The 24,318-nt window shown below is 43.8% G+C and overlaps 1 protein-coding gene across 1 annotated transcript in view; it reads left to right on the top strand.

The window, feature by feature from the left end:
• Nucleotides 1-24,318, top strand: part of PACS1 (phosphofurin acidic cluster sorting protein 1) — a 1,518,728-nt gene that overhangs the window by 1,247,702 nt on the left and 246,708 nt on the right. The window contains exons 18-19 of the mRNA XM_086938495.1: nucleotides 8,063-8,165; nucleotides 20,927-20,969. Of these exons, the coding sequence (XP_086794621.1) occupies nucleotides 8,063-8,165; nucleotides 20,927-20,969 (146 nt within the window). The remainder of the gene's footprint in view (nucleotides 1-8,062; nucleotides 8,166-20,926; nucleotides 20,970-24,318) is intronic.

The following is a 24,318-nucleotide window of genomic DNA, read 5'->3' as shown; positions in this document are numbered from 1 at the left end:
GGGGCGTGTCCTGGTCTCCTCGCGGCCGTGAATGGCGGCGTGCGCTAGGGTCGAGTGTCAGACAGCGAAGAAGTCAGCTGTTCCAATGACACAGGTCAGTGCAGGGGGAGAGGTGCAAGTGAATTAAAATAGCACACACAAAGACAACAGTTTTTAAAATCAATCAGTTTCTTTCAGCGTTGCTCCCGGCTTCCGCCTCAGGAGTTTTAGGGTCAAAGTGCAGCTCTCCAAGCTCGAGCGCGCTTTTATCTGTTTTCAGTGGGAGGTGGGCGTGGCCACCCGGAGGGGGCGTGTCCTGGTCTCCTCGCGGCCGTGAATGGCGGCGTGCGCTAGGGTTGAGTGTCAGACAGCGAGGAAGTCAGCTGTTCCAATGACACAGGTCAGTGCAGGGGGAGAGGTGCAAGTGAATTAAAATAGCACACACAAAGACAACAGTTTTTAAAATCAATCAGTTTCTTTCAGCGTTGCTCCCGGCTTCCGCCTCAGGAGTTTTAGGGTCACTCAAAGATTTCCTTTAGTAGTGAGTACCCCTGGTATCCTTTAAAAACTGTAAAAACTGGTCATATGGTAAAGTACAGTCAGTTTCAGAAATCTTTCGACCTATATACCAGCCTAAAAAAGTCTAAGGTCTTCTTCAGGGTATCAAGACTCCTTAGTTCTGGTATCCAGTCAAACCATGAAAAAAGAAGGGAATTAAATAAACCCCTACCAGTCCCTTGTTTGTTTACTGTTACTGTTAACACATAAGTTTATTTAGACCATAGTCTATAAACCATACATAGAACAATGGATCGCGTATCGTGATAAGACATTTAAAACCACAATTCATTTTACATATTACAGCACTTGTAAAACCATACGCATACAATATTAAAAAACACAGTTCATTTTATACAATTACAAAACTTATGAGGGCCATATACATAAAATTGGGATACTCTATAAATTCAAACTCTCCCATTCTCCTTTGTTGTCTCCATTACATATTCTCGTATTGCTTTCAGAAATTTCCCCAACGCAATTGTAGTATCCAAAGAAGACATTTCTGTAAGGAGGCAAATAGCCTCAGCCCGTGAGAACACCTCATTTTTTAAAAAAATTGGACGTAAAATTTTTTTCCGAATTGCTAAAATACATGTACAATCACACAATATATGTAAAATATTATTCCTTACACCTAGACCACATTTGCAAGTTCCATCCGGATGGATCAGGGCCACACTTATTTTTCTTTCAATCTTCCATGGATTTAGTCCCACCCGAATCTTCAAAATTTCATTTCTTAGCCATCTACTAGGCAATAAATCCAGGTATGGGTACCGAACCTTCTTTTCCCACTCATTTTTTACCCAATTCACTGATTTTTTTTAGCCTTAGATAGTCCATATCTTTTGATCTAGAGTAATCAAGCCCTTGGTCTCTAAGCATCTTTTTCGTACACGCTATATTTAACAGTGGTTGGGAAAGGCTCAATTTCAAGTTTGCAGCTACCGTCTGGAGGGTTTTCTTCACATCTCGCGCCCAGCATAAGCTGCTTACTCGAATTTCCTCTCTACACCAGATTGAAACCTTCTCATCTCCACCAGTCTCCAGTCGGTTCCAAAATCTTATTAGAGACAATTGGGACTTTACCTCCCATGATGTTAAACCCACCTCCATTCTAATTGCTTGAATCATGGAGCTATTTGGTAAGGACAACAACATCTTCACAATTTTTCCTTCTTCCCGATCCCACCCATTTTTACCACTCAGAAAAAGCACCTCAGTTCCATAAAGCACTTGTGGGGGGATCATTGCTTCAAAAGCCTTCAAAAGCGGTCTGTGTGACAAATCGCCATAATCTTTGTTAAATTTTTTCAGCCCACAGACAGACGAATAGGCCTTTGCCTTCTGTGCCTCCAAGTGGGTATTCCACTTTAATGCGCCATTAAACCAGAGGCCTAAATATTTATATTCATTTACTATATCTAATTTATCCTGTCCTAAAAACCAATTAAAATTGTTTACCCTCTTTCCAAAACATAGGATCTTAGTTTTTTCCATATTCACTGTTAAGAGCTTTTTATCACAGTACTTATTGAACACGTTTAACTTCCTTTGTAGGCCCATTTCTGTTTGATCCAAAATCACAAGATCATCAGCGTACAAGAGACATGACACTTTATTATTATTCATACGAGGGCTCGCACTCTTTTCAATTTCCAAAGTCGCTGGTAGGTCTGCCAAAAAGATTGAGAAAAGCAAGGGTGCCAAAACGCACCCTTGTCTCAAGCCATTTTTTATTGGAATTTTTTGGGTTAGGGAACCCTTTATATCTCTAATGACCTGTGCCCAGTTACCACTATGAAGTTCTTTCAAGATGTTCAATAGTCCCTGTGGTATTCCATAATTTTCCAGTATCTCCCAAAGGCTATTTCGGTCTACTGTGTCAAACGCCGCTCGGAAATCGACGAAACAGCAAAATAATTTGCCATTTTGTTCCATCGATTTCCTAGCCAGGGCCCACAATGCAAAACAATGATCTATCGTAGAGTGGCCTTCTTTGAAGCCCCCTTGCTCAACCGGGATGATAGAACTTTGTTCTACCCAGACTTTTAACTTACTAAGGACTATTTTAGAGAAAAATTTTTCTCCTATATCTAATAGGTTGATTAGCCTATAATTCTTTGGGGCATATGCATCCCCTTTCTTATGTAGCGGTCTTATTATAGCTCCCTTCCAATTTGGGGGCATAATCCCTTGTTCTAAAATTATAGTAAACATTTTTGCGTAGAATTCCGCCCACCAAGTCTGATTTGAATTTAGTATCAGGGCTGGTAGGTTATCTGGGCCCGCAGCCCTAGTTAGGTTCAGTGTCTTTATTGTTCTAAGAACATTTGCTGTTAGACATTCTTGTTTTAGATCCTCTACTTGGCCACGCCAGTCCCCAGCTACCTCATTTCCAGTCCCTCCCCTTGGGGCATATAATTGCTGTATATACTGTATCCACGCTCCCTCTTCCACTACGCAACTCATCGGGGCAACCGCAGGTACCATTGCTGTCTGGATTAACTCCCAGAACTGCCGTATATTTTTGGCTTCGATTGCTTCTAATAGTTTGCCCCAACACTTTTCTTTATAGGTCCTTTTAGCATTACGGATTAGAGTAGTATATTCCTTCTTTATTTTTATTAGATTTTCTGCCCTGGTTTGCACGAATTTTTTCCGTAGGCTACGTTCTTCTCGCCTAACTTCTCTTTTCTTTAGTAAACATTCCTGATTAAACCAAGTTTCTCGCTTTGCTTGTGACCTTCCATTATTCTTATTGGCGCTTACATCATACTTTAATTCTACGCTTATGCTTTCCACTACTTGAGTTATTTTCTCAACATACCAAGGTAAATTTTGGCCACATAAGTGCCCTAATTGCACCTTTTGTTGCAGCTTAGTCAACCTGGCGATATATTTTTCAGTTAAACGAGTGGTTATCCGTTTTGGATAATCCATCTCTTGGGGGATAACTATATCACATGCTAAATGTTGGGCGATTACAAGCTCTAGTTTTAACATTTTATGATCACTACATTCCGCAGGGGCAATCCTGAAATCTTTTATCAATTCAAAATTCCAAGCCAACATAAAAATATAATCTATCGGGCATATTTGCATCCCATAATTAAAAGTTTTCTTTGCGGGACAATCCTGCGTTGTCCTCCCATTTAGACAGAATAAACTTTTTGTCGCCAAGAAGTTGCCCAAGTTGGCCGCATCAGTTGTTATTTTAGTTTCCAGGAATTCTGCTTTTTTCACATCACATGCATCTAGAATTTCAATATACAACTGATCAGTCCGTTTTGGGTTTAATTTATGATTAAAATCTCCCATTAACAGCATTAAATCATTTCCATACTTATCACACAGCATATCCATGTCATTTTTAAAATGTAACAGTTCATCCCCATATTCCTTCCTTGAGCTCCACTGCATATACACATTTAGGATCAACATACATTCATATTTTTTATCAGCAAATGATGTTTGTATTCTGCAAGCCAACAGCCACTTAGATGTCACAGGTATCTGTAAAGTCGTTATTAGTATACATGTTGAGATCAGAGTCAGCAAGCCCCCGGCCGGGCGGCCAGATGTAGATTTTTCTGCTGGGCGGTAAATTTGTTTAAACCCTTCCACTATTGGGGGTTCCCCACTGAGCCAGGTCTCTTGAATACAAATGATTTCACACTTTTTTGCGAGTTCCTTCAGAGTTTCCTGTTTTACTTGGGTACCCATCCCATTTATATTCCAAGAGACCATATTTGTGCTCCGTGGTTGCCCCCTTTCCTATTCTACATCGCTTAGGGGGTCATTTATTTCTGATTCTTCCCTATAGCTTTGTGAGGGGCCTGCCGGGCTTTCAATATTACTCCAATTTTTCCAGGACTCTACTAGGTCCGAGTTATTTATCACTATATTGATATTTTCCCGCCCTTGTTTCATTTCTCTTCCAGGTAATTTCACTTGTCTCTTTCCTAGCCCTGCATGGTACTTTAGGAAGGTTCTCTGTTGGGACACCATCTGGCCTAGTCCTAGCTCTTCTTTGGGCACTAGTCTAACCCCCTCTTTTTGAATCTCCTGTTCTGCGTTTATTATTGCTGTAACAGCCAGAGCGGAATAGAACTGTACCTTAGTAACCTCCTTGCCATCACCATTTGCTTGAAAGCCCACCTGTTTCAAGTCTTCTGTACCTATACTTTTTAGGTTTGGGCAAAGTGCGAACATATTAAGAAGATAGGACCTATTTAATGGAGCGCACTTTTTTACTTTTTTTCCGCCCCTTCCCAATTTCACTCGTTCGAAATAGAGTTGCTTATTCCCTTTATTCATCTCTTCTCCAAATTTACCCTCATCCTGGTGTAGTTTTGTATTAATTCTACAACCTTCCTCTAGGCTAGTTTCCCAGTATACCTTCTTTTTCGCTGTGGCCTTCCGGGCGGGTGTAGTCACTTGCTCTGAAGCAACCTGTCTCTTATGTTTTATCACCTTTTCCTGGAGGGTTTGCTTTCTACAGCTGCTTTCCTCGTCCACTAGGCCCCTGTCCCGATTCTCAGATCTTAGTCTCATTGATCTAGGTACACTCGCCATCTTGTGAGGCTGGGGCTTAGGGTCATGCACTACTGCTTCTATTGACTCACGCTTTTCTTTGTGGGTTTTTATCGCTCTTTTACTTAGCTTCGCTTTCACCTTCCTTCTTGCCACTCTGTCTCTCTTTAGTATACCGTGACTCATAAATGTACTTCTTCTTTTTACCAGCATTGGCCATCTTGACACATAAACTTGGTTTCCCCCAGAAGGGGCTATGTCAGTCTGGCTTGCTGGTCGGGGTTTAGTTGTTCCACCTTCCTCTTCCCCTTCTTGACTCATCATCACTGAGTCTGCTACGGGTCTTAACATTGAGGGCATTTGAACCCTAATCCCGTGTAATTCTCCCTCAATTTTAGACAGGTGCATTTTTTGACTTTTCAAAATGTCATGATTTAACATTGTTACTTCTAGCAGACCTTGTAACGATTTTTGCACCATTAACATCAGTTCCAAGATTGAGGATGCTGGGGATTCCGACGACTCCAAGTTTATCTCAGGATGCTGGTTTTCCCCGTTTGTGTCACCGTTTTTAACCAAGCCCACAAGGTCATTGCTATTTGAAAATGCCATTTTTCCTGAGCCATTAGAACTTCCATCTATGATTGGGGTTTTTTCATCACTGTGCCTCGAGCTCAGGCTAACTACATCCTCCAACGTCTGTCGTACGAATAGCGGAGAGGAAGAAAGTCGCGGTGAGGAAGAAAGTCGCGGTGACATTATTGTCCCTTTTTGGCCTGGCAGGGACTGTACCGATCGGTCAACTAGATTTATTGAGTCTGCCAATCGGTCATCAAAGATTAGTGACGTGCCCCCTTTCCATGGTTCCTCCTCCTCTTCAGTAGCATTAGTCTTAGCCGGTGAAAAAACCCTTTTGAAGTGTTTTCCCACAAATTCTTTAATTGTATGGGTTGCTACATTCCCCTTACTTCCTCCCTGTTGGACATTATTAGGAGTTTTCTCTTTGTTCTTTTGGGGACGTTTTGTTTTTTCCTTAACCACAGGTGACGTCGGACTCTCTTGGTCGTCTTGTCTATTTTCGCTGCTAGGCTTTGCTTTCCTAGATGTTCCTAGTGTGCTCTTATTTCTTCTTGGGGCCATTTTAATCCTTAATCACTTCCCTTTCGTGCTTCAATTTAAAAAACAATTTAATTGAATAAATGAAAATTCTTTCCACTTACCTCTGTTGTGCCTTGCCCTTGCGCTCGTGACCCGTGGCTTTCTCTACTTTTTCTTTAAGATAATATATATCTGGGCTAAGCAGATTATTCTGCCAAGTAGTCCAAGTTTTTTTTTTTTTTTTTTTTTTTTTTATCACGTCCTCACCTACGGAGGAGGTAGCAAGCTCGGGTTTGTGGGGCTTAATTTTCCACTACTGGCCACCCGGTTTTGGCCCGGGGCACTGGGATCGATCCTCCGAGGGTGGGGGCGAGGGCTGGAGCACAGCCTGGACACACAGGTCCCACAGGCACTGGATGCCTCACTCCCCCACTCCACTTACACCTCGCACCTCTTTGGGTCAGGGCTCTGGGATCAATCCTCCGAGGGTGGGGGCGAGGGCTGGAGCACAGCCTGGACACACGGGTCCCACAGGCACTGGATGCCTTGCTCCCCCACTCCACTTACTCCTCGCACCTCTTTGGGCCAGGGCTCTGGGATCAATCCTCCGAGGGTGGGGGCGAGGGCTGGTGCACAGCCTGGACACACGGGTCCCACAGGCACTGGATGCCTCGCTCCCCCACTCACTCCTCGCACCTCTTTGGGGAGTAAAATTGTGTTCGTGAGGTTCGTATAGTTAATTATTTTTATATTTCTCGCACCGCTCGGCTCCAGCAACTTCAAAATCGGCTCCCTTCGCGCTCCTCGCGCTCTGAAGCGCACGTCACGTCACACGTCGGGTCACGGGGTCACGGGGTCACGGCTCACGGCGGCAATACGGCACAACAGAGCAGTCGCAGGGTGCTCTGGCCCTCCCTGCTTTCAAGTCCCTTGTTTGGATTGGTTAAAACCTACAGGAACAAAACAAGCATCCGTGCACCCCAATTTTTCTTTAACTACTTCCACTACAATTTAAGAGAGAAAAAAAAGTCTGTCATTTGTCTAAAATTCTTTTGCACCACACGACGATCAATAAAAAAAGTCACTTCAATTAACACAACCATTATAAGGATAATTAGACAATCACAAGAAGCAGCATTTTTTCTAAAACAATTAATGCGACCTAGCTGTCTACATATATCAAACTGCACATTTACCGGAGTCATATTAAACTACAGGCCTCGTGATTGAGTGTGGGGGACGTATACTAATAATAAAAAACAAATTTTAAAAAAAGGGAACAAACTGTAAATGATGCACAGCCAATAGAAATGTAGCATTCCTTTTTGAGGGGTATTTTACAATATAAAATGTCTGTCCTGGATATTAATCCTAGACATTATATTCACCCTACTTAGATTATGTGCGACCCCTTATTTATGCAGGGACACCCTTCTGTGCTGTTGCTGAAAATGGCTTGTTGCTCACGATTAAACATAAGACGAGACCAGGCGAATAGCCCATAAGTACCTTGCACAGGCGGAATAGATAATGGGAACTTTTTCACAACCATATGGCTCAGCAGTGTACTCCAAACCGTGTTGAAACCCCAAAAGTGTGTGAGTGTCTGTTGGTGTTATACGTATACAGACGCCACTTAATTTCTTGTTAGACACTGTAAATGTTCACCATGCCATTTCTTACTTGTGGCTGGGTGGTTTGCTTGTTGAAAAATGTGTTAGACTGTTACAAGTATTGGTTCTATGTTTGGATGAACAGTTTCTAAGTGCCAGTGTGGTACATAAGAATGTTGAACAATTAAATAAGTATAAATCATCCATGCTTCCAGGTAGTGCAATGTATGCTGTACACCTATTTTTCTAACCTATTTACTATTGTTTTCCAGAACCGTTTGATGTGACTGGTCGAATCATGCAGTACATAAATGGAGCCTGCTTCACACACCAACTGCCTATAGCTGAGGCCATGCTAACTTGCAAGCATAAATTGTAAGTAAATGCAGTCCATTGGTCGATCACTTGTGGTTAGACTATGCATTTAGCAAACAGATTTTCAGTGCTGTCTGATGTTGATCTGATCTGCAAGTGGATAAACCAGTATATTCTGAGTATGGTTATAGCTTGATTAATGACAAACTAGTAGGGTCGCTCTGAATTTCCCATATAACCGTAAGCTACATGGTTTGTGGCAATCATCTGCTCTATGGCTACAATGTTGTAGAGCATACCTCTATAGCACACTGAGTGCTTATTCATTCTAAATTCGTTATTGGCAGCCAGTACATGCCCTCTTGATAAACGAAAAGCTTTAGGTTACCCATGTATATTCCCTCTTTCTGGCTACTCTATTTCATGCACAATCACTGAACCCAATTAACAGAGTTAGAAGAGTAGTCCGTTACCTTCACTCCATCTTCCTGCAGGGTTTGGAAAACACTACTTAAAGATTCATGGCTGTTATTACCATCATGTGTGTATATTGTGTTTCTATAGTGGGAACCTAGCCTAAAGGCAGCTGAGCCCTATACAGAAAGAAAGGCAAGCATAAAGTCAACATGTGATAGGAGAGGTTAAGAGTAGTTAATGCATTGTGAGGAAGTGTTCTTTAAAGAGGTGAGTCTTCAACCCTCGTCTAAATTGAAGAAGTGGTTAGGGTGGTCCTGATGGATATGGGGATGTTGTTACAGATCCTGGGTGCATAGATGGAAAATGCCTGCTGTTTTGTTTTGTTTTTTGTATTTCTTAGTCTGCAGTCTTGTGGGTTCTTTTTTTCAGGTGTGCTGAGAACTTCCAGAGATGGTGAGCTTGTCAGCAAGGGAAGGGGTTTTGATGGTTGCGATAGCTTTATAAGTGATGCAGCTGGTTTTGAAGATGGTGTGGACTGGCAAGGGGAGCCAATGGACTTTCTTAAGGAAGAGGGTGATGTTATCATATTTTTTCAGGTCCTGGATTAGAATGTGCTGTGATGTGTATGATGCCTTCAAAGGTTGGTAGTATCAATTGTGGAAGTCCATGAAGCAGGGCGTTACCCTCAAACAAGAATATAGTGGCTTGAACAGATATTCTGAAATGGAAGAGAGCTGGCACCAAGCCATGTTAGTTTTTTCGGGGAGTGTTCCTTTAGGGAAGTTTGATCTCCATGGTGAAACCTAGTGACTTGTTATTTGGTGTAAGTTGAGGTTCAAAAGTATGAACGTTCATGTCATTAAGCCTGGTTTGTACAGTTTCTTGTTTGTTGTTCTTGGCAAATAACAGGAATTCTGTATTGTTTGAGTTGAGCTTCAGGTAGACACTGGATGTAGGAAAGTACCCTTTTTGGCATGGTTACCCCCACATTTTGCCAGATTCTGATTCATTTTTGACTGAGTGTGCACTGGATTCCTTTTAATCAGGTTCCCAGTGCCTGTCTTCTTTCCCTAAACTGTTCCATTGTTTCCACAATTGGCACACCCCTGACTTACATATCCTTGTAAAAGGTATCAGAGGTACCAAGGGCTTTGTGACCACAAAGAGGGTCTCTCAGGGCTGCAGCATGTATTGTGCCACCCTAAGAGATCCCTCACCAAACACACTCATACTGCCACTGCAGTCTGCGTGTTTTGGTGCAAATAAAAGTGAAGAGTACACCTGGCACAGATCCCTGTGTGCCAGGCTTACCAGCACTCCAGAAGGCATAGGTATGTCACCCCTACAGCAGGTCTTACAGCCCTAAGGCAGGGTGTACTATCCCTCGTGTGAGGGCATAACTGCGTGAGCAGATATTTCCCTATAATGTTTAAGTCCATTCTTAGACATTATAAGTTCACAGTGAAGCCATACTGAGTACATGGGCTGGGAGCTTGTCACTACAAGTTCCACAGCTCCATGATGGCTTCACCGAATTCCAAGATGTTTGGTGCCAAACATCTCAGCTTAATATACCCATATTGATGCCAGTGTTAGATTTATTAAGAAATGCACTCAGAGGTGCCTCCTGAAATCCTATCAACTCGCTAGTGTGTACCTGACTGGTCCCCTCCAGCCTGCAGCCTCTATAAATGTTTCTGACCACGTGAGGTGGGAGCCTTTTGCTCTAGTGGGTCAGAAACCGAGCCTGCTTTGGGTAGAGGTGCTTCACACCAAACCCCAAGCAGGAACAGCATAGAACGGCTGTGAGCCTCAAAAGCTTCCCATCCTTTCTTATGCTGACCAGGGTCTCTCCAGCTAATGGAGATGCCCGCACCACTGACCAGGCCCCATTTTTGGCGAGTAGGTCAGTGGGAAAATTAGTAAGCGAGAGAGGAGTGTCCCATGTTAGCCAGGGCCACCCCTAAGGTCCCCTGGGCTGAAGTGACCCCTCCTTTCAGAATCCTCCATATTGTTTTTGAGGACTGTAACCAATAGGTTTGGGGATATTGCCCCTCCCCAGAGAGAGTCGACATACAGCCCTGCCAGCCCGTCTTTGAACTTTGCAAGCTTCCACGACTCGTCCTGCAAACTCTGTGCACACCATACCTCATTTTGGTATGGTATATACAAAGCCAGCTTACTACACCTTTCTAAAGAAGAAAAACTCCACTGCCTCGATCCAAAAAGAGCGTTATTGTTCTATATTGATCATGCCAAAGAATTCTGATAAAGACTTCTAGCTGCAGATGCCTCACCTTTGAAGTCCCAGGCGTCAGGGAGGATCCGGAAACTTTTGCGTGAGCAGTACCCTTTTGCTCCGTCGGGTGGATCAGTTCGGCTCTGTGTGGCCGCAGCGCCATTCGCGTCGGGTATGAAATAGGGGTCACCCATGTAGGTGCCCCCCAGGCGCGTGGACGTCCGATCTTTTCTTTCCACACCAGTTAATTCCTGATCTGGAGAAGAGCTACCCCTCTGTCTTTTTTGACAGTCTTTATTGACATTTTGTCAATAATCTTTTTTCTTGTGTCGAGGAGGCCATCTAGACGTACATGGTTCAAACCATGTGGTGCCTGTCACTGCTCCATATTGGTTACTAACTTCCACCTCTTCTGCTTGTGATGCCTTGAGCCCAACCACGACACAAAGTAGTGCTTGGATTTCCAGGCCACGGCCCCGAAGGCCTCGGAGGAGCCATCTTTGAAGCTACTTGCGGCCCACCAGTCAACACCATTAAGCGCAACTCCTTGGAGATCCCTGTCCCGTTCAATGAAAATAAATTTGCGGGACCACTCCAGGAGCCCCAAGTCCTGTTCTTTTTACTCTAGGTCCTCAGGACACTCGGGAGAGAGGCACAAAAAGAAGAAGTCTAAATGGACTTTAACTTCAACTAGTCTGTCGTCCGTCGACAAGACAGGTAAGGAGCATTGAAACTCCTGGCACGGTTCTGCATACTTGGAGCCAGGTCGACTCAGCGTCTCCCACCATTTCCGGGAGCCGGGGCGACCCCCGCTCTAATGAAGGAATTTTATGAGGCCATGCGCTGCGTTTTTGAGGGGCCCAACCCTCCGGGGGGCTTTCGTGCCCCGCAGAGTTGGAAGAGACCACAAAGATCTACACCATCGTCTCGGGCCACTGCGCTATTGAGATCTCTTGGATCTGATTCCTGGTCTACACTGGTCATGCCACCACAATCTTCCCAGACTTTAAAGCTGAAGTCGATACCAATAGCATCCTGCTGATACCCGATGACTCCGAGTCGGATCGACGTCGCTCTATGTCGACTTCAGCGCCGTGAGAGCCCAGAGGTTCTATGTCATTGCCTGTGTATTTTTAAGTAGTTTAAGGCATAGGTGAGGATTTGGAGGGGTCCATGGTCCTTTTAGAGCAACAACTAGATATTCCTGCGGAACAATTGGACTGGTGTGAGGGTCATGTGGAGGTCATTGGACTGGAAACATCTCCAGATACTGGTATACTTTCTCCACCTAGTGTGGCTATGGTGGAGGGGTAATCTAATGCCATGATGGTGAGGAGGGTAGCAGGGGTCCTTGGCCTGGAGCTGCCCTTGTGCAGGTCAGGACTAATCTTATGACCGAAGTGCTTCAACCTTGGGCTTTCACATCCGAACCCAATTGCCCTCTAATGAAGCACTAAGAGATGTCCTTCTAGGCACGTGTCCAAGCCTAACACAGGGGCTCCTTTGAACAAGACAATTGCATGCCACCATCACCCTGCTCTGGGCGATCAAATGTTCCTCAGCCAACACCCCACCTCTTAGAGATTGGTGGTTTAGGCTTCTAAGTTCCATGGTGCATTTCCTTGCGCTCCTCCAGATAGGGAATCCAAGAGGCTGGGCGCACTTGGGAAGATTGCGGTTGATGAATACTGCCTGCTTATTGGGCCATTTCTCACACACCCTTTAGGGAATGGTTGCGCAAGTGCTGCCACAGGTCCCAGAGGAAACCCAGCCATGGTTTCCCAAGCAGTGAAGGATTGGAGAAATGCAGCACACCATTAGGTGTGGCTCAGACATGACTGACTCGCTGGGCAGAGTGGTTTAGTCAACGATGGCCTAACAGCACCACGCATGGCTGAGAACATCTGGCTTCTTGGGTGATCTCAAAACTAACCTCATAGACATGCCCTTTGACAGAACTCGTCTTTTTGGTGAGAAAGCGGACTCAGCCTTGGAACGCTTCAATTAATCTCGGGCTATGGCCAGATCCTTGGGCCTCTCTTTTTCACCTCATGGCCATTCTAACTTTTGCACCTTTTGTGGCAATGGAAGGGGTTTTTAATGCATCCGGCATATCCCAGCCACTGTCCTGTGCAGACTCCCCTAATTGTGCGATGACATGGACATGGTTCATTCCGACCTTCGAATGGTAGCCAGAAGTCGTTTACTACCCAGTGCTCGGCAGCTGCAGCCTCCAAGCATTCCTAGTTTGGTAATGCAAGGCATGTTACTCCAGTCGGAGGTAGAATTCAACACCCTCTTCTCCGCTGGAGGTCTATAACATCAGACAAATGGGCCTTGCAGATCATTGAGGAAGGCTATTCTCTTGCCTTTCATACTTTTCTTCCTCTTTTACCGCCAACTCAAGAATGACTGGCGGAGGATCATCTAGCATTGATCCGAGATGAAGTTACAGCTCTCCTGGCCAAGAAAACTATAGAAAGGGTTCCAATTTCAGAAGTAGGCTGTGGTTGCTACTCCATCTTTCTGATACCGAAAAAGAAAAAAAGGTTGCTGCCCATTTTGAACTTTTGGACCGTCGATCTCTTCAACAAGCATTCGCATAGCCAATAGGTCTCGCCTTTGAGACCTTATAAGTGTTTAGCCATGCAACACTTGATGTTGTTGCACCAAGGATATTGTGCTGGATAACTAAACACTTATAAGGTCCCAAAGGCGAGACCTATTGGTTATGCCAATGCTTTTTAGTAAACTGATGTTGCATTGTCTTATGTAAGAGACTGCCCTGCGCATTCACAAACGATAGCACCTACTGCATCCTGTCACACATGCCATGCATGCACCTCCAATACACAAGTGCAGTAATGAATGCGCCTCCTAACTCCCATGCCCATAATATTATATGCCCCAAACACAAAGAGCAGGTATGCTCTGTGGCCTGTACAACTGAGCAGACTGCATGCATTTCACTACTGCTACAATATAAAGGCTGCCATCTCTCCATCCTCTTTAGTGCACACACAAGGCGCCAAACCAAACTCCTTGGTGGTGGTGAGTTCTGGACCGACCTAGGGTCTCCATCGGCTGCGTATCTTGAAAGGGGTTCTCGCTGCGCCCGTTGTTTCTGCCGCCGCACCACACAGACAGTATCTTGCTGGTGGTGAACAGCAAGAGTTGGCAGAGAAGACCATGATTATGTGCTCCTGGCAAGTATGTACGAGAACAGGAACAAGCAGAACTGGCCAGGCAGCTGGGAGGAGGCACAACCTTCTCAGACAGCAAAGAACTAGCAGGGCCTTTCCTCAGCTGAGCCTAGCTGTTATTTGCACAAAAGAATATGTATACCGTAGCTACTCTGAAGGCCAAAGCAGTGGTGTATGGAATAGATGTCCCCTTAAACAAGAAAACTGAAAGCGGCTTGTGACGAATACAAGATGTGGAGAGCCTCTTCTCTGCAAGGGAATCCCTCTTCTTGAAATACCTATGCAAGATTTTGTAGTAAGTGCCAATAACACCACTGTGCCAACAGCCAAAATTGAGATTCGTGACTAGTGTGAGTATCATCACGACATCCTGCTGAACACAGGAATACAGTGGAATCCGTACTCCAGGCTGGGGAAAATGTTTGATATCCTAACAAAGCATACGGCTTTAGAAAGATGATTGGGGCAGGATCCTGGATTGCACAACCAAATTGTATTTGGAAGGAAGAATACTTCTTTCACCCAATTCTATCTGCTCCCTGATGCAAGCAGTGCATGGGTGTCAGGCTACATGCGTGAACGAGGCAGTGTTTGTCCAAGGACTGAGTCTGTGCATATGACATGATTTTGTGCTTCTGTGTTAAACTGGTGGATGCATAAAAGACTTGGATTTAACTTGGGTGGTGTTGAAGAGGTTTTCTAATAACCTAAACTTTAGCTAGTCAAAATATATATATTTTTTTAAACTTAGGTTTTATACAGAAATAAACTTACAACAGTAATAACCTATAACAGTATGACAAAGTTGAAAGGTACACAGTTGATTGGCCTGTTGGATAGTTTCAGACTCTAATTTAGTTCACATGTTTGTAGATGCATGCAAACTGTTTAATAAAATATGTAAAACATTAACGCAGGTCTTATATACTTTCTCCAAAATAAAGTCTGTGCTTTCATTAGGATTTTGGGACCTACGTTCAAATGGCAAGTAAAATTCACTAGGAACGCAAGACATTAACTTTTAGATTGACGTGGAATTGACTTGCATGTGACAAGAACAAAGTCTAGGAACATTTTAGGAACCGCAAAACATATCTAGGAATTTAGCAAGACTGAATCAGCAGTGCAAGCTACACTACAGGTCGGAAGCAGTCGTTTGAGTTAGTAAATTATGTTCCTCTCACCATAATTTATACTACACTATATTTTTACTGGTCATAGCCAACGTTAAAATACAAAGATTAAGCTCACGGGGAAACATTTTCCCCACTAACCAACATATCACAAAACATTTCAAAGCAAAGAATCAAAATGTTAGCCTTAAAATACGTTAATGGGAAAAGCAAAGCTATTATTGGTAAGGAAAGGTCAATAAAATACATCACAATTTTAACTCGCATGACTAGATCGAATCTGTTGAGTCCAAAACCTTAATGCCACCACCGCACCAAGATGTTAAAGGATTTTCTTGTTACAGTAAGCACACAGCAAAAGAAGCCATATCTCACTCGCTCCTGAAACCTGTTCCGGCGATTAGAACATTTCCTGCAAGTGAAGTAAACTAAGGTAATAAAAAACAAGAATCAAAGCCCTGTTTTAAAGTCAGAGGAAGCTGTCACGTGCCTTTCTTTTAGCAACACGGCACCCGCTTCATGGCCTCTGCACTTCATGAAACATGAAGCATAGTGCCTTGAAGCGGAGAGGTTGTGAGAGAGAGGGGAAGCAGGAGGTGAGCCCGCGAGTGGTTTACGCGTGCGCGCTTGGGAGAGCAGTCTTCACTTTTCAAGCACTGCACTCGTGCTTGTGGCGCGCCGCTGCTCGCTCCCGCAAGGTGGATGCCGCCACAAGCACGAGTGCAGTGCTTGAAAAGTGAAGACCGATGGCTAAAGGTCCTCCTAGAGCAGCGCATGCGCGCTGCCTAGGCGAGACCTAAAATGGAAGAATTCAAGATGGTTACTTTGGCTCAGGTGCGTAATTTTCACATCCCAATCCTGCCTGGTTGAAGGTAGGCCACGAGCACCTTTAATTCACTGTGTTTCCATTTGGCTTTACCAGCACCCCTCGTGTGTTCACCAAGGTGATTGCCTTGGTTGCAGCTCATATGTGCAGGTTAAGGGTATAAGTCTTCCCCTAGCTCGATGACTGACTGTTGCAGATGCCTTTCTACCAGGCTGTCGTTTCCCACCTATGGTCTACAGCGGATCTCCTGCATTCGAGGGGGTTCTTTATAAATGTGCCGAAGTCCTACCCGACTCATTCTCAGACGCTCCCTTCCATCTGTGCTTTTCTGGACTGTAGGAGGCTGGCTTCGTATATGTTGCCCATTTATTTAAGTGAAGCATCTCGCACTAATCCAGAAAACCCTTATGGCTATTTTTGTGGTCTTTGATAACCTTTTGAAAGCTCTCAAAGTGATAGCTGTGGAGAGTAGCCTTCAGGCTTATCGTGAATGAGTGTTAAGCAGCTAGTTTTACCAGTTTATGCATGTAATGTAGGTTAAATGGAAAAAGAACAACACAGTGTATATATAAAAATGTTGATTTATTACAAAACACTCACTAACACATTGATATATCTCCTACTCGGAGATATAAATACTAATACACAACAACACTTCAATTACAATAGGTAAGTAAGCACAAAATACAGTGGTATCCAGGGGGAGACCAAACTATATACTTAAAAAATTGGAATGCGATCAAGGGCGGGACTTGGAGCAGGAGACTCAGAGGATCTGTATACACCAGGACCCACCCAAGGTAAGTACCCAGGAACCCCATGGAGGCTGTGTACAGAGTAGAAACACAGCCGCATGTTCAATAGAAGTCAACAGGAAAAGGAGAAGGGCCCTTCCCAGTGAACCCTGAAGGAACCCTGTAGAAGACAGAAGGTTGGAGAGTCATTCAACCCGTGGGTACCCCAGGAATCCGGATACTTACACCAGGGAAGCTGGTTGCATAGGTGCGAAGTGACGGACACAGCTGTAAATCACAATGGAGGACTTCAGGAAAGATGCTGCTGGAGAAGACTGTGCAAGAGTCAGGTGGAATCCAAGTGTGGATTTTTGAAGTGAAGAGCCTGTAAGCAGAGGGGACAGTGTCTATGCCACTCTGAGGTGACCAGTACCACAAGCAGGGAAGTCAGAGCAGGCCCTGAGCAAACATGGGAGAATACTGAAGCAGAAGAAGACACTCAAGAGGACCAGCAGGCCAAAGGTAGTCGCAAGAGGACCTTGAGCAGCTCACCAAGAACGAAGGCCCACGGTGTAGAGGATGCAGTGAAGATGCTGTACTTGGCAGGAAGAGATGCTGGAGCTTCTTGTAGTCCGAAGACCTCTGGAGTGCAGATCCAACAAGCCTTGGCAACTGCAAGTCAACCCGGTGCATAAAGGTTTGGTCCCAGCAGTTCCAACGAAGGATACTGGACTCACAATTGCAGAGAGGACAGATCAGGCCTTTAGAGAGTTGCAGAACCACCAGCTGTATTGCTGAGCGTTTTGAAGTCCGTGTGACGTCAGGAGGAGAAGACCGGTCAACTTTGTTATGGTGCCTGTAGCTGCAGGGGGACGACTGCTTCAGTCCGAGGGAGATTACTTTGGGCGTCCCTGATACCCACAGGTCTGTTGAAGATCCTGGAAGAAGCACAGACACAGACAAAGAAGACTTGCAGAACAGTGAGGTGAGGAGCAGCAGGAGTCTTTCTTGATGCAGTCTTGGTTCCAGGCGAAGTTGAGCAAAGTCTAAGTGTCTAGAAGGTCAAAGAGGGAGGTGGTTTCAGGCTTGAGTCTTGCCCACGACGAATCTCAGGACCCATCTACAGGTAAGCCCTTCAGTACTCTAGGAAAGGGGTTAGAATGACTCAGGGGTCCTTCCCAGCGGAGGGGCTGGACAGAGGGGAGGATACTCCCATCTCCTTTGTCCATTTTCATGCCAGAGCAGGAGCCAAAGGCTCCCTGAACTGGTTCAAACTGGAGTATGCAAGGAGGGCACCAAATGTGCCCTTAAAAGCAATATGATGGTGCTGGCAAGCGCACCCTCCCCAACCCAATGCACTAAGTCCTGTCAGGGTAGGTAGTCACACCTACCTGAAACAACAAACCTATTGTTCTACATTCCCCTGCTCGGGCTTGGCTCAGCAACAGGAAGGCAAACATCTGTCTGTGGTTGGCAGCAGCACCAGCTTGCTGTCAGACCCTGAAAGGCTATAACTGGGGTACAGGGGGCTACCCCAAAGGAGCCCCAAGTACATGTGATCATAATACCAACACTGGAATCGGTGTTTGGGTATGATTCCAACATGTTTGATACCAAACATGACTGAGTTCAGTGGAGCCACTATATAGTTAGACATCTCGTAATGGCTAATGTCCACTATATGTATCAGATTAGCTGGCCGCACTTACAAAACCTAGAGAATCGACTCTGGGGTTTTTAGGGGTGTCCTGCTCATGTGTGGGCACTCTCACACTTATAACCAAGCACTCTGCCCTCAGGACTGGAAGGCCTGCTATAGGGGGGACTTATAGGCTTTAAGTGTAGGGAAAACAATTCAGAAGAGAACAATCTTGCAAAGGATCATCATCTGTATTAAGATCTGCTACGCAATGGCCAAGAAACAGCTCCTGAGGGCTTAAGAGCCCACTCCACCAGAGCTACAGCTGTGACCACTGTGTTGGCTAGAGGAGTCTCAGTCCTAGAAATCTGTCAGGCAGATATATGGGCATCACTGCACATGTTTGCCAAACACTACTGCCTTAACAGTCAGGTCCTGCAATATGGGCATTTTGTCAGTTCGGTCCTCCAGAACTTCTTAGTTTAAAACAGTCAGGAAACCCACCTCCGAGGAGAGATTGCTTTGGTATCTATTCTAAGGTAAGGAGTCTGCGGCTAGAAGCCTCTATCAGATGAACAAATTACTTACCTTCGGTAACACTTAAGCTTATAGAGACTCTATCAAGCTGCAAATTCCTTATCGACCCTACTATCCTCCCTTTTCTGCGAACTGTCTTCTCACATTCAGCTGTCCTTTTGGACCTCGCAGGCATACTAGTCATTCCTCCTCAGCTTGGCTCTGTGCTTCTGGTGCAAGAAAAATAGTCAAGAACGGGGGTCAGCTTGCTGGAGTGGCACCTATATATGCACCATGCTCATCACTTCCAATGCAGACAATGCCAACGCTACCACATAGTGCCACCTACCGGTGCACTAAGGGGATTGCTAAAAAAAAATGTTTTCATCCAGTCAGAATCCAGGGAATATTAGAAGGTGAGTAATCTGCGGCTAGTTAGTCTCAACCAGATAAAGCGTTACTGAAGGTAAGTAGTTTGTTCTAAAAGACCGAGGATTAGTCACCGTGATAAATTAGCTGCCCCCCTTGACAAACCCATCCACAACTTCCAGCTATTAAATGTAAATTGATACTTGTATAGCGCACTACTCACCCGCAAGGGACTCAAGGCGCTTGTACGAATACCGCTGTGGAACCCATCCTGGCTTTCCCTGTGAGGCGTCCACTCCTGGGCACCCCCAAGCGGGAGGCCAGGCATCCTTAGCGTTGTGGGGGCTGTTGTGGAGATTAGGCAAGCTATTGCCCAGAGTTGCAGTGTGGGACTCCATGATTGGAATCGGCACCGAGGCGAGAATTATCAGGTCCGTGGAATTTTGAGCCCAAGAACCGCCGAGGCGGGGAATTGAACCCTGGTCTCGGGCTAGACCTCTGCATCAGGGTCTGCCGCTCTAACCATTGAGCCACACTTCTCCTCAATTTGATTATTTCAAAAATGTGGATGTCTTTCACTACCAAAATTTCATTGCCATATAGCAGTGAACGCAGACTTGCAGGATGTTTGTTACTTTTTAAATTCCGGTACATTTTTAGCTTCCAGATGTAAGTCAGTTTTCACAAAGGAACACATATTGTAAAGCTAACCCAGAATCACTTGATGTTGTGGGCAAATCCAAATTCATAAGGGTATGACTAACTGCTATTCCTGAACTCAAATTCTTGGGCACTATTTCAAAAATCACAGTTTTCCTTCATACCATTTTTTTGATTAGATTTTCCATTAGGAATTGATGCATTATCAAAATACAGTATAGTGAGAAATCAATCTAAACTGCAGTTCAGTTGATCGCCCTGTATTACTACTTTTGGACAACTGAAGAAATGCTATATATTTCTGTGAAAGGGTCTGACGGACATAGTCTTTTACTCTTATAGATCGGCCTTCAGCGCAAATATTTAAAGTAGAAAATATGGTCTTGTACTTCTATTTTTAACAACTGTTTTGAACAATTAGTTTATTTGACAAAATCCTGAGTGAGCTACACAAATGACTCATTGCTGAATATAGATTTTCATAACTTTTCAGAATTGTATAGCGTGTACAGACTGAAAATACAGCCTCGTCCCCAGTGGAAGTCAATCGAGAACCTGGTACCTGATGCATCCACGCGTGGGGTGGCTTTCTACCCTTCTGTCTTCCAAAGAGTTTCTTCAGATTCCTCCTTGAAGGGTCCTCCTTCTTCTAAACAGTAACCGGGTCTTCTCGATATGCCATTTTTAGGAACAAACACACACTTTTTTGGTCAGCACATTTCCCCATATTTCAAAAATATGCACCTTTTTGAGGATATTTTTGCATCCCTACAGGGAAATCCAGAATATTTGGGGACAGTTAGAGTCCCAAAATGTGGGATAAAATGGAATCAAATTTGACCTGGATAACTTTGGTGGAAAAATGTTTTTGAAAGTTTAAGGGCAAACCAGCCGAAATAATTAAAAGGGCTCAGTACTGAGGATGGGGGAAGGAAGCGTCAGTACTTAAGGGGTTAAAAATTAAGTAGTGTCAATGAGTTATATATGGCTTTGAGTTATTCACTACATATATGACAAGCAGATGAAATGAATTTTAGAGAGAACTCATTTCCCAGTTAACTGCTCCTGTGTTTGTCTTCCAACAGCCAAGATGAGGACTCTTATCAGAAGTTCATTCCATTTATTGGTGTGAGTATACTTCTCTGCTCCATTTTAAACTCCTATGATATTTTATGTAATCATTCAAGTGTGTTCTTAGTGGATTATTTTCTTTCAGTGTTTTAGAGATATTTGAAACACAAGTAATGTTCACATTACATTATACTGACAAATGGATATCAGAGAGAGGGCCAGGTCACGTTTGGTTCTAATTACGAGAGATGGATTTTATTTATCTTAGTTTACCAACCACCTTTCCTCTGCTCAGGCTAACCTATTTCCCTAAAATGTACAATAGTTATTTGAACTTTCACAACCATCTCAGTTTGCATTCAGAAATGCTGTGAACCCCTTTCGGCATTGCCAATGACAGATGTAATATCTTTGCACTTACCAATGCTTTACCTTTCAGCATGAAGCTGTGTGAAATCTGTTGCCTGTCCATTTAAATGAAAAGCATTCAAAAGAGAGTCCTTAAAATCCAATTCTAGATATTTACAACGTTTTGCTTTCCCTGTTTTGCCAATTTTCGTACTTCCAAGGATTTACTGTTGATGTTCTGTTCTTGGCCAAAGTAAGTGTCCTGATGACTTAGAAAAGGTTCTACAAGTAATGAAATATGCTTAAATTGTGGGGTGGGATTGGAGGCCACTGCGGACTTAAAAGTGAATCCTAAAATCCAGCTCCTGGATATAACAAGAGCTATCTTAGTCCTTGGAACCTAGGCAATAAAATGTCTTTCTCGACTGAAAAACACAGTCCCAGAAACTTGGGAAATGTTGCATGCCCCAAGTTGAGGGAGTCTCTCCTGCTGGGAGTATTCCTTTGTTTCTGCCATTCATTCGTATTATCTTGCTCACCCTTTCTCCCCCTTCTCCTTGACTTCTCTGCTTAACTTTCACTGCCTGTTGATTCCTCTCTTTTCTTGTAAGTATTCTTCTAAAGTATTGTCCCTTCACATCCCATATTGATTAAAGCAACTGCAAATGTAACATCTAGAAAACATTAGCCGCGCTAACATTCTCGTGGCACCTCTCTAACGAAAGACACTGTGTAATATGCATACTTTCATGCACAGGTTCCAAATGAAACAGCTGCCACTTTCTTAGTTGTCGAACTTTAGAACTTTTTTAATGCTTGCATTCACACTGGTATGAGCATTGATGGCAAGGCAATCATAGATTAAAAACTCAAAAATTCACAGAAGTACAGACATTTGGACACTGCTTGTTTGATGTTTCCTTTCAACACAATAGTTATGAACCAGGAGTGGGTAAAGGGTGGGGTGGATTGAGGAGTAGGACCCCACGCACATGAGCATGGAGTTGTGAGACCTCATACATTATAAGATGCTTCATATAGTGCAGTCAACACTGTCCAGTTATGGTTCTGATTGGCTAGCTGCAAGAAAACATTTTCATCAGTGGCCAACATTACAGGATGCAGACATTGCAAAGGATTAAAATAGTTAAGAAAAAGGTTTTGAAAAGATGGGTTTCACCATTTTAGCGGCCATAAGAAATTTTGCACACACATTCAATTAGTTTAAGTTTATTTGCACAGTAATTAAAACCAATGCAGTGCAGTTACAAAATATAAAAAACACAAAGATAAAACGCAGTATAAAACAGATGTGTTATAAAACCAACCTGACTTGAACGATACTATACATCCTGGTTGTAAACATATTTAGCCTTTCATGTATCGCACAATAGTTTTTGACAGTAATCTAAATACTGTGTTAAAAAAATCAGTTTCTTATTTTTAACTTTTTTGTTTGGTTTTAAACCAGTTCAGGAATCAAGTCCGGGCATTTTTTTTCCACTGCCTTTAGAAATTTTAAAAGGCTACAGCTCTGCTGAGGGTCCTGAGATGAAAAACAGGTAAGAGCTGCCCTTCTTCGTGTGCGAGTCCCGTGTCTGATGAAATGACGTTTCAAGAGGAGTTTCCGCTCTTCCAGCATTTTCTCGCAGAAGCATAACAGATGGAGCATATCTTCTTGCGTTGCACCACATAGCTGGCATAGTGTGCCTGCTTTCTCTTTTTGCGAATGCATAAGATGCCGAATACAGGGTAAAAGTCCTAGCCTATACCGCAAGAAGCACATTTTGGTCGTTTTGGCGTAGCCCAACCCAAGATAGATCTGGGGAGCTTGTGCCGAATATGAGTTCAGGATCATCCAAGCGTGAGATCTTTTTGAGAAGTCTGCTTTATCTTGGACCCACGACTGTTGTTTAATCGACTTCTTGGTCAGTTTTTTAAATGTTTTGTGATTTGTGGAGGAAGTCCAGAGCTGCTCCAGCCCGGTATTTACAAGACTTTTTGCTAATCAAACAAAAACACTAAACGGATTTACACCAAACTTAGCGGAAGTACAATTCTCCCAGAAGGAGTGATTTTTTGGCTTAGTGTAAGTTACTTCAGTTTTCATGAGGTAGTAATGTTGGACGAAATTGCCTGATAAGCTTGAAAGAGTTAACATTCAGCATGCGTACCATCCATGGCCTTAAATTAAAAAAGAAAATAAAGCGCTCCCATTTTATGAGGGACCTTTTTGCTCCTGCTATCCGTTTTGTGCCCGCAGTCTTAGCACCAAGGTTCTGATAGGCTAGTTGCAAGAGAACATTTAATCCAGTGGCCACAGGATGTGAGCATTGCCCAGGTGTCCACAAACAAAGTCACATGGGTAGCAAGGGGGCGCACACCCTGAACGCCGAAACCTTAGGGTGGGAGATATGTAAATCCCCTACCCCCTAAGAGCGGTATTAATCAACTTCAGCATAATAGGTTCTTATATTTTATTAATTGAAGTGTGCACAGTCTCCTGTAAATGTATTTCGTGATTCTTGTCAATTCCTTAGGACCACTGGTAAGATTTTGGGATGCCATTATCAATATTTCCTTTGTCCCAAAGAAGGATGGGGACCTGTGAACAATTTTGATCCTCAGTCTTAAAAGTGTTCCTCAAGAGAGAGAAGTTTAAAATATTCATACTTTAAAAAAAATAAAACATATTCAATTGCATTTTGACAAACCTAGACACAACATAGTTACAATTAATCTTGTCATACTCAATGGTGAGGGCAAACAGGATGGTAGGAGCCAAGAATATATATGAAGTAACATATGAAACCTATACTCAGTGATAAACTGTGTCGTAAGCTTAGAATCATGTTGGCATACCTATCGCAAGGATTAAGAAGTTAAGGAAACAAAAAAGGTTTATCGACTAACCAACCACCCTCCCACCCCCAACATTATCTGCCATACTGAGTCCATGCCTGCTTGACAATCAGCTTTAGAGATAGTGGATGGGATCTCTCCACATCCGAAAACAGTCATATAGGTCAACATACATCCTGTACAAATATTGGTAAGG

Source organism: Lissotriton vulgaris, chromosome 9, assembly GCF_964263255.1.
Source record: "Lissotriton vulgaris chromosome 9, aLisVul1.2, whole genome shotgun sequence".
Taxonomy (NCBI): Eukaryota; Metazoa; Chordata; class Amphibia; order Caudata; family Salamandridae; genus Lissotriton; species Lissotriton vulgaris.
Note: the sequence above shows the minus strand (reverse complement) of the source record. Positions and strands in the feature narration are given on the sequence as shown.